At 35.1% G+C, this 17,123-nt stretch overlaps 3 protein-coding genes across 4 annotated transcripts in view; all 3 read left to right on the forward strand.

Annotated features, from left to right (window-relative positions):
- LOC111446896 (nigrin b-like) overlaps window positions 1–2,017 on the forward strand; it is a 4,496-nt gene extending 2,479 nt beyond the window's left edge. Inside the window, exon 2 of one of the 2 annotated variants that reach the window (XM_023085817.1) lies at window positions 1,088–2,017. In XM_023085817.1, the coding sequence (XP_022941585.1) occupies window positions 1,088–1,855 (768 nt within the window). In that variant the 3' untranslated portion in view covers window positions 1,856–2,017. Of the gene's footprint in view, window positions 1–965 lie in introns of those variants that run through there. The other variant, XM_023085816.1, reaches the window with a different exon arrangement.
- A 904-nt stretch (window positions 2,018–2,921) lies between these two features.
- LOC111447506 (importin-4-like) lies at window positions 2,922–10,200 on the forward strand. Its single transcript, XM_023086717.1, has 21 exons — window positions 2,922–3,306; window positions 3,612–3,744; window positions 3,998–4,134; window positions 4,216–4,261; window positions 4,480–4,692; window positions 4,823–5,326; window positions 5,408–5,542; window positions 5,649–5,864; window positions 5,949–6,038; window positions 6,120–6,364; window positions 6,448–6,536; window positions 6,827–6,867; window positions 7,138–7,168; window positions 7,255–7,377; window positions 7,475–7,692; window positions 7,783–7,878; window positions 8,255–8,367; window positions 8,554–8,689; window positions 8,787–8,891; window positions 9,450–9,746; window positions 9,837–10,200. The coding sequence occupies exons 1-20, from the start codon at window positions 3,032–3,034 to the stop codon at window positions 9,648–9,650; spliced, it is 3,147 nt and encodes a 1,048-aa protein (XP_022942485.1). The 5' UTR covers window positions 2,922–3,031; the 3' UTR covers window positions 9,651–9,746; window positions 9,837–10,200.
- An 897-nt stretch (window positions 10,201–11,097) lies between these two features.
- LOC111447515 overlaps window positions 11,098–17,123 on the forward strand; it is a 10,230-nt gene continuing 4,204 nt past the window's right edge. The window contains exons 1-7 of the mRNA XM_023086730.1: window positions 11,098–11,540; window positions 12,453–12,515; window positions 13,123–13,557; window positions 13,896–13,977; window positions 14,956–15,017; window positions 15,171–15,265; window positions 16,401–16,480. Of these exons, the coding sequence (XP_022942498.1) occupies window positions 11,388–11,540; window positions 12,453–12,515; window positions 13,123–13,557; window positions 13,896–13,977; window positions 14,956–15,017; window positions 15,171–15,265; window positions 16,401–16,480 (970 nt within the window). The 5' untranslated portion in view covers window positions 11,098–11,387. The remainder of the gene's footprint in view (window positions 11,541–12,452; window positions 12,516–13,122; window positions 13,558–13,895; window positions 13,978–14,955; window positions 15,018–15,170; window positions 15,266–16,400; window positions 16,481–17,123) is intronic.

A 17,123-nucleotide genomic window follows, 5' to 3' on the forward strand; every position in this document is an offset into this window, starting at 1 on the left:
TTTTTTTTTTTTTTTTTTTGTTATACATGTATATATTTATTATGATTTTATTTAAAATTTTGTGACTTTTGATCGTTTAATACAATCCATTTTAATAATTATTTGTTCTATATTTAAAATTCACATATGTTTCTTCTATTCTAATTATTTAAATCTTTATACAAAAATACTTTGCATTAAATTATAAATTAACCAATTTAATATATATATATATATGTGTATGTATGTTGAGCGTAAATGATCATAATTATCCTATTTTTATTGGCAATTCCCTCATTATTTTGTAATTTTTCTAAACAAATAAATGATCACATAATTAATATCAATTCTTTTTTATATAATTTATCATAAATAAAATGAAAATAATTTAAAACTTTCAAAAATTTTCAATAATATTTTTAAATCTTTATAAGTTAATATTTTATTTAAAAATACCTAACAAAAATACCATCATCTTATAAATATTTTTTAATAACCTTATAAAAAAACCTTTAAACTTTTTAAAAATATCTATAAACTTTAAAAAAAAAATTAATATTAATATAAATTTTTAGATTTTTTTATTATTTTAAAGTTACCTTAAAATAAAAAATGAAAATAATCTTTTTTTTTTTTAAACACATTAAAAATTAAAATTTTAACGGTATTTTTAAAACAAAATATTAAAAAAAATTCATCCAAAATTATTTTTTTAAAAAAGAAAAATTTTAATTTAAGAATATATATATATATATATATATATATATATATATATATAATAGATTTTTTTAAATTTTTTTTAATTTCATCTTAAAAAAAAGGCACCTCAACCATGGGAAGTAAATGGGTTGTGATTCATCATTCGCACTACCCTTATTTTATGATTTAGATTGCAATAATGATCCATCCTCCATTAATGGTGTTGTTTTTCACTATGTTTTTGTGTCTATAAATACCCTTCATTTCATCTCATCTTTCTCACCCTGTACCCAAACTCTAATAATCAATGGACAAGATGACACAAGTCCTGTTCTGCATTGCCCTCGCATTCTCCCTCGCCACCCACACCGCCATAGCGGCCGCCTCCGGCTACGGATCGTTCGGATCCCGCACACATCTTGTCGGTCGAGACGGGCTGTGTTTAGACACCATGTTGCTTCTCGGATATTATCCTCCAACTCACTTATCCCAATGCGAACAAAGGAAATCAAGCCAACTATGGTCCATCCTTGAAGATGGCACGATTCGAATAAGTGACGTTAGATTCTGTTTGGTTCCTAAATCTCAATCCACTGAATTCGTTGGAGCCAATGTCGTAGCAATGGACTGCTCAAAAGAGATAAGACACGACATGAAATGGACAAAAAACAAGGACGGAACCATACACCACGACGAGTCGGGACTCGTCTTGACCGCGAAACCAGGCAGGACGGTGACGGTGGAAGTCAATGAAAATTTACCATCACAAAGCTGGGAAGCCACGGAGACCTTTATCCCAATGGTGGCTAATATCAAATGGCTTGATAACTTGTGTTTGAAATCTATAGAAGGTGAAAATTCGTATGTGACGTTGAATGAGTGTAGCCGAGATGATAAGAACCAACGATGGGCGTTGTATGGGGACGGCACCATTCGACAAAATGAGTATAGACACTTGTGCTTGACTTCGTCCGAAAGGAATTATGGTGCGATGGTGGTTGTGTCTAGGTGCGCTGACAAGCCACAGCAGCGTTGGGGGCTTGCGGAAGACAGCACCATCAACCATCCCAACACCAACTTGGTCATGGATGTGCGTAGGGAGGTGCCTCTGTTGCCGCCCATGATCGTGGTTGACAAGCATGACGGCGCTGCTAGCCAACGATGGACCATTTACTGAATGATATGTAAATAACAAATGGAGAGCACTAGCTAGCTCTCCTTGTGTATGATGCCACACGAGGCCATGCAAATAAGTACCTATCCTTGTACCTCTTCAAATGCTTAATCTATAAGCATCAATAAATAAAGCGTGGACAAGTGTGTTTAATTATCGCTTTCATCGAAGTTTTCAAAGCTTGAGTTCATATGATCCATGTCAACAACAATCTAAGTTTTGTTGGCTGCGACGAAGCGAGCTAGGTTATCGGGAGAAATCCTTTTCCCTTAGTTTATGCTAATCGATTGAGTAGTCATAAGAGTCACATTCAAGCTCCTATGGAGACCGATTGCTACTGCCCTACCATAAGAGCAATAAGCCAGTCACAGGCAAACAACTTATAACTTCTGAATTCGAATGCCCAAAAGACCTACTGGTCGGCCACTGCTGCCTACGACCTGTGTGCAGGGTGCTCACTGATCGAAAACCTTTCCCTTGGTAGATATTATCTTATTGATTTTTAAAACATGTCTGATATGAATAGGTTTTCATACCGATGTGGGATCTCAAAATCCACCCTCTTCACGGTCTCATTCCCTTCTCGAAACAATGTGGGACCCCAATCCACCCTCTCGGGGTCGTGGGTCTAATTTAATATTTTAGTTTTATAAGTTTAGTTATTTATAATAACATGTATTATGAATAAATATGATTTTTTTAAAATAATTAACCGTGATGACCTAATCTAACACTAACACCCCGTCCAACAATAAAAGATTGATGGTATGACGAGAGTAATTTACGGTGTTCTCCGAAAAATATTAATATTTTTTAAATAAGAGACAAAATTAGTGAGATATTTTTTAAAATATAATTATTAATGTTACTCAAAAAAAGAAAAATAATTTAATGGTTGAATAATAACATTCCCATGCTTTTTTCTGTTGCATAAGAAAACGACAAATTGTGAGCGAGCGCGTGAGAGTTGGCGCGTGAAACCCAACATTAGAATTTTCAGCACAGTTCATCGCCGAGAGTTTCGTAAGACTATAAAATCTTAGATATGAAGTAAAACCCAAAAACCCTTGGAAAAGCAAGAGCCTCCTCCTTCCATTGGAATACCCGCTTTCTCTCCGCCCCCTTTTGCCGGTTGGGAATTTCTGCGACGGTCACCGGAACCGACCTTCGACGATCACCATGTCGCAGTCATTGGAGTTGTTGCTCATTCAATTCTTGATGCCCGACAATGATGCCCGGCGGCAAGCGGAAGAGCAGATTAAGCGTTTGGCCAAGGATCCTCAGGTGGTGCCGGCTCTTATTCAGCACCTTCGCACCGCCAAGACTCCCAACGTCCGTCAGTTGGCTGCGATATTGCTCCGGAAGAAGATCACCGGCCATTGGGCTAAGCTTTCTCCTCAACTCAAGTTGCTTGTTAAGCAGTCCTTGATTGAGAGCATCACTATGGAGCACAGGTCTATTGGATTTTCCATTCTCAATTCTCAATTCCGAATTGTATTTTAGATTTGAGCTCTCTCTCTCTCTCTATAATGGCGCAAAATGAGATGAATGCTTGAATTGAGTAAAAATGATTCGGCGTAAAGGGAATTGAGTGTGTTCCGATTTGTGGAATTGCGTCTTTAGTTTCTTCCTAGCGCTAATTAGCTTTTATAGTGGAGATTTTATCGATTATTACTTCGTCGAGAGCAAAATTTCTTTCATATATGTTGCTGTCGATTCTCTTAGTGTTGTATATTAACAAATATGTGAACTGGTGCAGTCCACCTGTGAGGAGAGCAAGTGCGAATGTCGTAAGTATTGTTGCAAAATATGCTGTTCCAGCAGGAGAATGGCCGGACTTGTTGCCTTTCTTGTTCCAATGTAGTCAGAGTTCCCAGGAAGATCATAGAGAAGTAAGTTCATACCCTACAAGAACTTTTAAATAATGTGCAATCAATCAGACTGCACGTACTTGTTCCAAAGATACATTCACGACCTTACTATAAATAAATTTAGAACGTCTATCTTTTGTATCACTTTCTTGTACATCCAATGATGGTGCATGGACTCTACTGTGTTGAAGTTTTATGAAATGCTGTAATTAGTTTTAGACTAAATTCAATTGTTTCAGCTGACTAAAATGTATGATTCCTCTGGTGTTAGTAGGTGTCTTTGATTCTATTCAGCTCCCTGACAGAAACGATTGGAAATACTTTCCTACCACATTTTTCAGATTTGCAAGCTCTCCTACTTAAGTGCTTGCAGGACGAGACTAGCAGCCGTGTCAGAGTTGCAGCCTTGAAGTAATGTCTTTATCTGTTACTCCGTCTGCTTACTGCGAAATAGCTTTGTAATCCACATGAATATTTTCTTCTTGTGTCCAGGGCCGTGGGATCTTTTCTAGAATTTACTAATGATGGAGCAGAAGTGGTAAGTCCAAACAAGACTATGTTAGAATGGAGTTCATCCTTGATTTATACTAGAGCCAACTAGACTTTCTCTGTGTGTTGGTTTATAGTTGTTTTATCATTCCTCCAGTTGGTCCTGTCTAATACAATTGTTTCCTGGGCTCTTTTATTTTATTTTGTTCCAGCTTATGCAACAATCATTTACTTTTTGTATATTTGTGTTCATATCTATTAATGCAGGTCAAATTCCGGGAGTTCATTCCCAGCATTTTAAATGTTGCCAGGCAGTGCCTTGCCAATGGTGAGGAGGATGTTGCAATAATAGCTTTTGAAATATTTGATGAACTAATTGAATCTCCTGCTCCGCTTCTTGGGGAATCTGTTAGATCAATTGTTCAATTTTCGCTTGAAGTTTGTTCTAGCCAAAATTTGGAATCTAGCACTCGTCATCAGGTAGGGCTGTACATATATATATATTTTAAAACTAATAAAAAATATTTGGAATTTATTATTGAAGAGAGTGCCTTTTCTTTTGGTTCTAATCTCTCCTTGCTTTTTTTTTTTCCCCCTTGTTCGATTTCAGGCGATTCAGATAATCTCGTGGCTAGCAAAGTACAAGCCCAATTCCCTAAAAAAGCAGAAATTGATTATCCCTGTTCTACAAGTTATGTGCCCATTACTTGCAGAGTCATCTGATGGAGATGGAGATGATGATCTTTCTTCTGATCGAGCTGCGGCTGAGGTTATTGATACAATGGCCTTAAATCTCTCGAAGCATGTTTTCCCTCCTGTGTTTGAATTTGCTTCTCTTAGTAGTCAAAGTGCAAATCCAAAGTTCCGTGAAGCTTCTGTGACAGCTTTAGGGGTCATATCAGAAGGTTGTACAGAACATGTAAAGAGTAAGTTAGAACCAGTTCTTCATATTGTCCTTGGAGCATTAAGGGACCCTGAACAAATGGTAAGAGGGGCAGCATCTTTTGCCCTAGGTCAATTTGCTGAGCATTTGCAGCCAGAAATAGTGTCACTCTATGAAAGTGTGCTTCCGTGCATTTTAAATGCCCTTGAGGATAACTCTGATGAAGTGAAGGTATGGTGGATCCATGGAGGAGAAATTACGACGTGAATAAATTGTGGACAAGTTTTAATGAAAGTGATTTTTCATTTGCAGGAAAAGTCATACTATGCATTGGCTGCATTTTGTGAGAACATGGGTGAGGAAATCCTTCCTTTTCTTGATCCTTTGATGGGTAAACTGCTGTCTGCCCTTCAGACAAGCCCCCGGAATCTGCAGGAAACATGCATGGTACAGCTTATTTCTTTTACTTTTTTTTTTTTTTCTCTAGGATTTTTAGATGATTTATTAATCTTCTATATTCCAAATTGACGTGGAATTGTTGAATGAACTACAGTCTGCAATTGGTTCGGTAGCGGCTGCAGCTGAACAGGCTTTCATTCCATACGCTGAGAGAGTGTTGGAGTTAATGAAAATATTTATGGTTCTTACCAAGGATGAGGAGCTTTGTTCCCGAGCAAGAGCTACTGAGTTGGTTGGAATAGTTGCTATGTCTGTTGGGAGAACCCGGATGGATCAGATTCTACCTCCTTTTATTGAAGCAGCAATTTCTGTAATGCATAAGCTCTTGTCTTTGGCTGGTCTAGAGTTCTTATTTTACCCTCCAAGGCTTTATCCATCTCTTCTCTTCTATTAGGGCTTTGGCTTGGAGTTCAGCGAATTACGGGAGTACACTCATGGATTCTTCAGCAACGTAGCAGAAATTTTGGATGATGGCTTTGTAAAGGTAATAATCTGTCTGATTTCATTGTCAACCACTTCCTCAAATTTACTGCATCTTTGAAGTTAAAATTTGTTTTGTAAACAGTATCTTCCTCATGTTGTACCCCTTGCATTCTCTTCTTGCAATCTCGACGATGGCTCTGCTGTGGATGTAGATGAATCGGATGATGATAATGTAAATGGGTTTGGAGGAGTTTCATCTGATGATGAAGCTCATGATGAGCCCAGAGTTCGAAACATTAGTATCAGGACAGGGGTGCTGGATGAAAAGGCAGCTGCAACACAAGCTCTTGGCTTGTTTGCACTGCACACGAAGAGCGCTTATGCACCGTATCCTTTTTATTAAGTTTTTTCTTGCCCCTTCGAACCCTTCTGTCATAAATAATGATTTTGGGTTCTTTAACTTGACTTAGTTATTTGGAGGAAACTCTGAAGATTTTGGTTCGACATTCTGGTTATTTCCATGAAGATGTCCGACTTCAAGCAATCATTTCTTTGGAACGTGAGTTGCTAGCATCTTCTTTATTTGCAATTTTTCTTTAGTTAATGGATAGCTCGTCTTTTCAAGTTATTTTTATGGCTGGTAATCTACCTTAGTACCTTTGGTTTTCTTAGACTTTGTTCTCTGCCTAACTCATTTCTAATCAACAATAAATTCTGATTGGGCATTTGGGCTGCTACATTTTCGGAGGGAGCATTACTACTGTAAATATTTGGAAGAAAACTTAAATTGTTAATTTCACGTTGCAAGGAACTACATCTTTATTCATTCTTCACTCAATGCAACTGCAGATATTCTGAAGGCAGCTTTGGCAATCTCCCAAAGTTACAACGTGAGTACATCAATGCACTTCTTTCTCGCATCTGGAGTGATAGTTTCATCAGCCTCCCGTTTCCTGTTATTTTCTTAATTAAATTTCCAATGGATGATTATTGGTGATTTAAAAATCTTTAATTTTATTTCTTCTTGCTTTTGACATATATCTTCTTGCATGCACCTATTAGTCCTCTTCCCTCAACAGGATATTTGGTACTTTTAGAGGAAAAGAAGATTATTCCTAAATGATATGTATCTCACCTTTTCACTCTCTCCCATTGTTCAGGAGGCATCAACGAAGGCAAAAGAAATTTTTGGTAAGAATAAGAGCATGCTACATTACTACATGTACATGTTTAACTTTTATTTTTCAGTGGAAAATTGAGCACTTCATTTGTTCTAGATACTGTGATGAATATTTATATCAAGACCATGGTTGAAGATGATGACAAAGAAGTAGTTGCTCAGACTTGTACAAGCATGGCTGACATTATCAAGGACTACGGTTATGGTGCAGTGGAACCTTGTAAGTTTTGATATTGAGTTTCAGATTATTGTGAAATGTATTTTTATTCAATCATTCTATCTCGACTCTTATTGTTGCTTTATGGTCCAAACATTAGATATGCCTAGGCTAGTTGATGCAACATTAGTTCTGCTCCGTGAGGAATCTGCTTGTCAGCAAGTGGAATCTGATGGTGAAATAGATGAGGATGATACTGAACATGATGAAGTACTAATGGATGCGGTGTCTGATCTGCTCCCTGCATTTGCAAAGGCCATGGGTTCTTATTTTGCACCTATTTTTGCAAAGCTATTTGAACCATTAATGAAATTTTCAGTGAGTTAACAACTGCGCTTGATAGAATTTCAAGATTTACAAGGTAGTAACTTACTAACTGTTGCCCCATTTTCCCTCATGTTTATCCAGAGAGCCTCACGACCTCCTCAAGATCGAACTATGGTGGTTGCCTGTCTTGCTGAAGTAGCTCAGGACATGGGTTCTCCAATTGCGACCTATGTTGATGTAACTACTCATTACTGCAAATCTTTTTACTTCTGCTTTTTTATATTGTGGACTGACTATATTTAAGGCGTGGTTGGTATGCCTTGCCTTTTTAAGTGATTCTTTAAGAATTATTAGTTTTTGTGTAAAGTTTTAAATAGTTATAAAAAGTGTTTTTGACTAATTGAAAGTGTTTTTAACCGAATGCGTTTTGAGAAATTCTGATAACCATTAAAGAAAATACTTGAAAGTACTTTTAGGAAAAAGCAATTAATCATTTTTCTTCCAAACTTCACGTAAAACATTTTCAAAAGGCGCGCCAAACACACGTTTAAATCATGTAAATGGTTGAGAACACTTCAAGTGGCTATTTTCTGATGCTATGCATAACTTTCAGAGAGTAATGCCTTTGGTTCTCAAAGAATTGGCATCATCAGAGGCAACGAATAGAAGGAATGCTGCATTTTGTGTTGGAGAGTTCTGCAAAAATGGGGGCGAGTCTACTTTGAAGTATCCTTGTCTACTAAAATATATTTGTTAACTTTCATTTCCGTTAATATCTTTGAGCTGTTGTGTTCCCTGCTGGGAATCTAATATTGTACTGAAGCATTTATTGATATATTATTTTTCATAGTCAACCTTTCGCTTTGTACTCTCTTCGTAACCATCAGCACCCTTTTCCTTAATCAATATCAGATATTATAATGACATATTTCGTGGGCTCTACCCCTTATTTGGGGAATCTGAGTCAGACAATGCTGTTAGGGATAACGCAGCTGGTGCAGTCGCAAGAATGATAATGGTGCATCCTGAAGCTGTCCCATTGAATCAGGTCAGTATATCTTTTAGTTTTACTTCTACCTACCAGTTTAGTTCCTTTTACATCAGCAAGTCCTGCTTAACTGTTTTATTTTTATTTTGTTACCTAGGTTCTCCAAGTTTTTCTGAAAGCTCTACCTTTAAAAGAAGACCACGAGGAGTCCATGTCCGTTTATGGTTGCGTGTCTACCCTTGTTTTGTCATCCAATCCTCAGGTATTGGTTCTGTTGGTATTTAGCATGGATTTTAAAATTTTCTTTTGTTTAGAAAATGCTTTTACTCATGGAAGGCATAGTTCTATTTTGGAGATAATTCAGGAATATTAACCTTTTGTTATCCGCCCAATTACATTGTGAAGATAAACTAGAAAATTAACATTTGATCTCCTGAGTGACTGAGTGTTACCAAAATTCATACCGTGTTGAATTGTCATTCTATAGAATGTACCCAAACAGGAAAATTTAGGACTCATAGTGCATAGTGACGCTATATTCCCTTTCGTTAAAGCTTTACCGACAGTTTCCCAGTCCGAGTAAACATTTGGGTAGTCTTCACATAAGCATTTTACTTGATCTATCTGATAGGACCGGAATGATGAAAATAATTACAACATAAGCTTCTTACACAATGTTTAACGGAGCATGTTAGGGAGAAATGAAACAGGGAAGTGAGGAAGAAGAGCGAACAACTGAAAGGCCCAAACTGAGTTCGTTCAATATTGGAAAAATAAATCTGGATACTTATGGTTCTATTAATTTGTGCACTAATTGCAGATCCTTTCTTTGGTTCCGGAGTTGGTGAATATCTTTGCTCATGTCGTGGCATCTCCCATTGAAACGTCAGAAGTTAAAGCTCAAGTAGGCAGAGCTTTTTCACATCTACTTTCAATCTATGGCCAACAAATGCAACCACTTTTGAGTAGTCTTCCCCCTGCACATGCCAATGCCTTAGCTGCATATGCCCCAAAAGGCTAACAATCCCTCCATATTGCATTTTCGTCTTGTTTGTTCAACCAGCTTTCTTTCCCAGATAGGATCTTAAGATCTTAAGATGAAAAGTTCCCCTATCAGGTATGCAAAATATCTCCATCTCGCTTTCGCTTAATTTCTGCTAGTTTATATGTTGCCTCTTTACATCAAAATCATCGCTCGTTCATCCAGGTCGCTCGTTGGCACTCGGGGTGCCATTTTTCGTTTTCTCCTACTGGAGACAATACCAATTTTTGTTTAGATTCATTTGTTTTCACATTATGGTCTATTATATTTTCCTTCCTCAATTTCAATAATCTATTTCCATAGTGTGTTCTTCCTAGTTTATTGAGTGTGAAGTGATTTAGAGAAGAGGCATTTTTGTACTTATTTCTTTTGTGGATGCGAATCTTGCATTGCATCCGTAGTTTAGTTTATAGTAAAAGGTTGGTCTGGTTTTTCATTTGATTTTATTCTTCCCCCCATTTGTGCTTAAAGCAGTGTTTAAATTTTACATTTTGTTATGAAGAAAATATATGGTCGTGCTTTGCTTGTATATTTTATCTTTATTATCTAGTTTTATTGAAATTATTATGTTCTATTACATAAGTCACAACAGACTGAATACCTGTTGTAAGCTATGTTTGAGTTAAATTACAAATTCGATCTTTGTGATATAAAAGAGTTAGAATTTCGTTTTTATAATTTTAAATGTCAAAAGTAATCTTATTGTAGGGACTATTTATGATGGTTGTATCAAATTTTTATAGTATTGATTATTTATGAGATCTTTATAATTTTTGACAAATTTTAATTTTTAAATTTGTAATTTAATTTTTTGCCTATTGATTTATCCGTTATTAAGTTATAATCATGTTGATGAGGTCGATGAATGCCTTATAAAAATAGATTTGCAAATAGACATGGCATAAAATGCTTTAAATTTCACTATTAAAAAATTAGTCAATATTTGTTTTTTTTTTTTATAAATATTTGATTGCTAAGGGAATTTACATGTTTTATAACATGAGTATCATTTTATTGTTTAAATTAATTTCTTTTTCACGACCATTAATTAATTTTTAAGGATAAAGTCAATAATTATGACCAAATAAGGTTGGATTGTAAGGTTGATAAGCATGATTTTAATATGTTCTCAAATATTATGACTAGATAAGGTTGGATGTCTCAAATATTATGACCGAATAAGCTTGGATGGTAAAGTTGATAAGCACGATTTTAATATGATCTTCTCAAATATTTTATTAAGTTATTGTTATTGGGATAGTTAATTCATCAACAATTTATTATTTAAAATTAAAAAAATAAAACTTTTAGAGATAAAAGGTTACATCAACATTAATAATTTAGATTTTTAAGAAAAGCCACATTTTATAAGAGGATATTGTTTTGAATTTTTTTTAACAAAAAATTATTTATTACTCGTGATCGTACGAATTTCGTATGCATGGTTAATTTTTAATTTCTTGAGGACGAGGGCATAATCCTCCTCGAAGAAGAAGAAAAAAAAAAAAAAGAAGAAATTTGTTGTGGAAGATCAGGATGACGATCGAATGCTTCCATGAGTCGCTCCGATCGAATTGATAACAGCGAGGCAACATAAACGATCGCTGTTTGGACGGAGCCTGAAGAAAAACCTGGAATCGCTTTCCCAGAAGGAAGAATAAGAAGAATCCATACTTGAGGTCTTGATGTTCGATTTCTAGATAAAAGGGTAAAAGGATGGATCCAGAGCAAACGTTTATTCGAGTTCAAGAACGGTTTTCACAGATGCTGACTCCCAAAGTCAGAGCCACTCTCGAGTATATGAACCTCTGTATTGCTATTACCTTGTTCTGTATTCTCGTGGTTATGCACGCGAACTACGTACAACAGGTTCTTCGCAACTTACGACTCTTCCTGCAATTTGATTTTTGTGTGTTTGTGTTTTCGGAGCTTTGTTGTTTTGCAGCGATTTTTGGGTTTGGGTTTTAGGGTTCATCGATTGGTTAAATTGGATTTATGGAGGTCGTGGTTATGTTCGAATTGAGGAACACTGCTTGTCTATTTACGTTTCTAGGACATGGGTTTTTTCTTACGTTTCTTGACTTGGATGGAGCCTTGAAAATTGTGGTGTAATGCAGGCGATCGTGGTAGTTTCGTTATTGGGTGTTCTCAGTTCTCTTTCTAGAGTATTCTTGATGGATTCAGGATGACTGCAGTCATTTAGAATCAAGATGTTGTAGTAGGAAGGTCATAAGCTGTTCTTATAAGCTGTTTTTACGGGTTTCCAGAATGTTTGAATTTCATAGACCTAGCGTATTGAGTCGAACTCTTTCAGTTTTAGGACACTCATTTTGAGTTAATAAAGTGAGTTTTGAAAGGGAATGAAATGTAGGCACTCTATTGTGAGTTGAACTCTTTGGCTATTAGGGCATGGTTTTATAGATTTCTTTTGATGCCATAGTCAATATGGTGTCTTGGTCTAAATGCTCTCCCTTTTCCATTACTATAGCGTTTCTTCCTCCTTTCTGGTTGAAGAGGCCTTTTGTAGATCTGACCCTTGGGAGTTTACCATTGTTTATGTTCTGTAATTTCATACCACCAATGGAATTGTTTCTTATTCAAAAAAAAAAAGAAAAAAAACAAAATTTTTGGGGCATGGCTTTAGGCATGTGGTAGATATATAGCTTCTTCACCATTCTGTTAATTTATGTTTTGAGACATTTCTTGTTATGCATGGACTATATCTTAGTTCTTTAGTTTTGATGTTGTTTTGATTAAGCTTTGTTCTTTCTGCATTCAAAGCCTGGTTGTTCAAGTGAGCTCTCTGGAGTTGAGACAACAGAAGCCCAACTTATTCAAATTAAGGTAAATATTGTCTCCAAGTGGTGAAACTTTGAACTGATTGTTTGTGATCAGTGCTTTTCGAGAGAGCAAGAATTTTATGGACCAATGTTCTCTTGGCTTTTCTCTTAGGGCTTTTGTTTGAGGAAAACCAGGATTTTGTTAGCTTTTGTTGAAATTATTTTCTTATTTTGTGAATTTTTTCACCTTGATCAGTAAATAAATTATTTATTTATTTATTTATTTTTATATAAATCGTATTCAATAATGGGGTTTTCAAACATAAATGTCTAGACTAGTCCTAATATTTTCATGTTTGTTCCCTTTATTTCCCTTCTGAGTCACACTAAGAGGCTGTTACTTTAAGAGACTGGACATTGGAATTAAATGAGGTTTTTTATTTTCTTTTAGGAAAACCTGATTTGCTTTTCACTATGATTGCTCATACTGGAAACACTCGAGTGTTCTACTTTCTTTAGTTGATGTTCTTGGATTTATACTTTTGATCGTCTTGTTTTGGTTTATAAATTTGTATTAATCTGCGTCTTAATTTTTTTTCTTGCCTTTTAGCTTTCGTGCATTCTTACATCTACTTCAGTCTATAAAGCTAAAATGATGTCCTTTTCCATAGATAACTACTGCAGGCCTGTGGTCACAAAATGACTCTGAGCTTAATATTGAAGATATCCCTGGTGGGGAGACTGTAAGAGAGAATTTGGAAGTTGCAAATGATGAAGACGAATTGACATTTTTGGCTGCCAAATTTTGGTTAAATTGGTTTGGTTCAGGTGCTAGAAGGGGTAAGTATGCACCCAAGATCTGGAAATCAGATACAGAGATTCTAGAGCATCAAGCAGATTGTACTGGTGTGGATCAATGCTCGAAAGCAGCAGTTGATGACACAGTTATCAAGCTTGACAAAGAGGAGCTCCACATTAGTTTCCTGATATCAGTCAAGGAGACTTTTAAGGCAGCAATCGTTCACTTCGGTAGAAGGTGGCACCGACGAATTTTATTTATTTGCAGACATACAAAGCAGATCCTGAACAGCTTGTGGAAGCTATCAGTGAGTAAATTATTGATGGCATTACATTAATTGCAAGGTTCAAGCATGCTCCTTTATTGGTTAAGCACTTACTTTTAGTTTCACTCAATATTTTATTGTGTTAGCTATTCCTATTATTCCTCAAGACTTTTGACCTTAGAGCTTTTAATACTCATAGTCAATAGGTGTTATTCTTTTCAACTCTGGCATTCAATTTTATCCTCTTACATGTATGGTTCCTTGCTGTTAATGAAATGTTTCTTAATTCTCATAAGAACTACTTTCAAAACCGTATTTCTAGTGTAGAATCTTGCGGGAATAAGTTTGAATCTTGATGTCTCTAAGCATTGCAAGTGCAGAATGTTGCAGGAATAAGTTCGAATCTTGATGTCTCTAAGTGGTCACACATTCTTCATCTGGAAGGGCTCCGGTCTGCTGCAGGTAAATAAGCAACTTTCTTTCTCTCTGTGCATGCTTTCTTTAATCTTGACATGACCACATAAACCAGCCGTGTAGTTTGAAAAAATTGGTTTCATAGCCTTGATGCTTTTGATCATATTATTTGATTTTTGTGTGTTGAGAATTATTTATTCCCTCTGAAGATTTTAGTCATAAGGAACATATTTATACATATACACATACATGCATATATACATAGACATATATATTCCAATTCGTTATCTAAAAAAATTATGCATGAGACTAGGAGACCATGTATCCTTCCAAAATTTTGCAAAGAAGATCATTGAAACTATTGAAAAGCTTTTGAATTTACTAGAATTAAAGAAAATGAAATAGCTACAAAAATGTTAAAATGTAGTTGGCGAATAATAAATATTGAAGCAAACAAGATCCTGTTCTTTGACTTTTTTTTTTCCATTCCCAATATTCTAAAAAAAGTTGATGACAAAGATGGCCATCAATAGGTCATGGCTGAAGAAGATGGGATACTTTTTCCTAGGTCATGGCTGAAGAAGCTGGGATACTTTTTCCTTCTTCTACATGTCAAGTTTGTGAAAAAAAAAAAATGAAGAAAGAGCTTATATATAGTTGAAAAGATCCTTGGAAACTTCTATCGTTGATAAATAAGTATAAAGTTGGAATTAAAAAAGTTCATTAGTAAATGCGCTAGATTAAGAAAGCCAATTCCAAAAGTTATCGTTATTTGGATTTGAAAATAAGTGCAATTGAAAAAAGTGATTTTATTCAAATTAATATGCAATCACTTTTACCAAACACTAAAACTGGTTAAAATTCCTTTGTAATCACTTTAAAGCTCTTTTTAAATTAATGCCAAACAGGGCTTAAAGCTATTTTTTGAAATTTTGGCTTTGAAGGAATTGTCTTTTCTCTTCATTGCTTTGTGTTGCTATTTCTGACGGCTTGTTTTGATGTCTTTGCTTTGTGTTTTCTTTTCAGTGCAATGGCTCGTGAGAAGAAGTAAAATTTTTGAACCGACGTACTTGTATACTAGGGAAAAGGTAATTTGTTTATATTTTTTAAAACTATTTTTGTTATTTTAACTTTTGCTGGATTGATTCTGTTTTCTGATATGAAAGTCTGTTATTTTCACTTATATTGAATTAATCTTGGCTCTAAGTACTTCTCACTAAATCTAGATTCATATGCTGCAGGGATATTTTTTATTGCCAGAAGGAGCTAAATCTAGGCACAATATACAAACAGTTAATATAAGTATACCAGCTCAACATTCTTGCTTTGGAAACAGGTATCTATTAAATATGGAACGTTATGTTCGTTGATTACTGTAGAAATTCTAGTTTGTGTTCTCAGAGATCTAGATAAGTCTTTTACCTCCCTTGTATCAAAGGTTTTTTATTTTTTTATTTTTTATTTTTAAAATTTGTTCGTTGTAGTTATAATGATTATTATAATGGTCGTTTGTTAGCATTTTCCTCAATTTCTACAACCCTTCTTTCTAGATGAGCCATGTTTATAGATTTTGTCCACTCCTGATCGGGGGGAAATAAGAAAGGCGAGGAGGAAAAAGAGGCAGAGGTCCCGATCAATAAAATGTTGCTCTACTCATATAAAGATGTTTCTTTTTCTTTGAAATATTATTGAACAAATTATATGATCAATTAGTTTCAAATGTGAATTTAATTAATTTTTTCCAGATGTGGAAAAGAGAGCTACTAGATTTTTTAGGATGATTTGGGATGCTCCCACTCTAGAAACTAAAGATGCTAAAAATAAAAGATCTCAGTGGATATTTCTTCTAGATAAGAAACAATTTCATTGATGTATGAAATTTCTGGGTTAAAGCCCTAAACCTAAGAAGGTACAATAAACAAGACTGGATGTCTCCCAATGGTGATTAAGACCGAAGATAATTAAAAAACTTATGAGGTAAAGAGCTTATATGGAGGCTCAGAGACAAGGTAAAACATTCTCAAGGCTCCTACGAAAATTCTTGGTTCTTTCCAAGCCTTTCAGCATATAGCCTTGATGGATGGACCTTAGATCTCAACAAATAGCTGCTGTTGTGGCTTTGCCAACCTGCCCATTCGGGAAATAGTATCCTGGGCATTAAAAGGAGGGACATCAACTAATGTGAAACAGTTTTGGAAGCATAAGCTTGTGGCTTTTTGCATCTTTCTAAATACACCGTCATGGAAATACAGAGGAATAAATTTGGGTCTTTTATGAATTCGATCATACCTAGTATTTCATTATTGGTTCATATGTTTTACTAGTACTTCTGTTTATCTTAGCAACTAATAATTGAAGTTCTTATTGGTTTACTGTGACTTTTTAAAATAAAAATTGCAGAGAAATAAATATATCATTGTTGTTGTCATCATTTTCACAACAATAACGATGATAATGGTTATTTTTGGCAGATGGCAACAACTTCTCATAAACAGATTTGTTGGGTATGATACAATCTTGATGAATAGTTTACTGACCTTTCCCGGTCAAGGTAATAGCTATTTATCTCTATGAAGTTACTATGTTATGGTGGAAGTATATAAAGTGTGCTTTACATGTGTTTTACTTATCTGAAATCAAGTGGTTTTCTTTCTCTTCTGTATCTTGCCATTTCACAAACTTATTAGAATTACCTTGAGTGACTGATATAGTGCAAGGGCTAATCTTTCAGCTGCAACATCTTTGTTTATTCCCGAGGACATTTCTTTAGAATTGATTATGATTTTATCTATAAATTACTTTGTTTTGTTTGTAACCTGAGTGACCAGCTATGCATATCTCAATGATCATAGTATTAATATTGTTCGTTATAGTTCTAAAATTTGAATCCCCACCAGTTATATTCTATGGGGGAAAAAAAAAAGGAAAAGAAAAATGTAATGGGTGTATAATTCTAGTTCATCTTCATAAAACAAAATCCTCAATAATGGAATTCTTGAAACTTGTCTACACAGAACTTTCTCGTATAGTATTTAGATATCTCTATACTTTTGTTATTTTGGTTTGATATGAAGATTTTTTTAAAAAAAGAAAAAAAGAAAAAAAAGAAACAAGGAAGGAATATATTCCAACAAGACAACAAGAAACAGCTTAAGGGCCAAGTAGAGTCCCCCCCCCCCCCCCCCCCCCCCCCC

Source organism: Cucurbita moschata, unplaced genomic scaffold (genome assembly GCF_002738365.1).
Source record: "Cucurbita moschata cultivar Rifu unplaced genomic scaffold, Cmos_1.0 Cmo_Scf00009, whole genome shotgun sequence".
Classification (NCBI taxonomy): Eukaryota; Viridiplantae; Streptophyta; class Magnoliopsida; order Cucurbitales; family Cucurbitaceae; genus Cucurbita; species Cucurbita moschata.

What these genes read in the sequence shown, in the direction of transcription:
- LOC111447506 (XM_023086717.1), top strand. Translation starts at nt 3,032, where the DNA reads ATGTCGCAGTCATTGGAGTTGTTGCTCATTCAATTCTTGATGCCCGAC. An exon ending in AATCTAGCACTCGTCATCAG is followed by an intron (nt 4,693 to 4,822) that starts GTAGGGCTGTAC and finishes GTTCGATTTCAG; the next exon opens with GCGATTCAGATAATCTCGTG. An exon ending in CAATCTCCCAAAGTTACAAC is followed by an intron (nt 6,868 to 7,137) that starts GTGAGTACATCA and finishes CCCATTGTTCAG; the next exon opens with GAGGCATCAACGAAGGCAAA.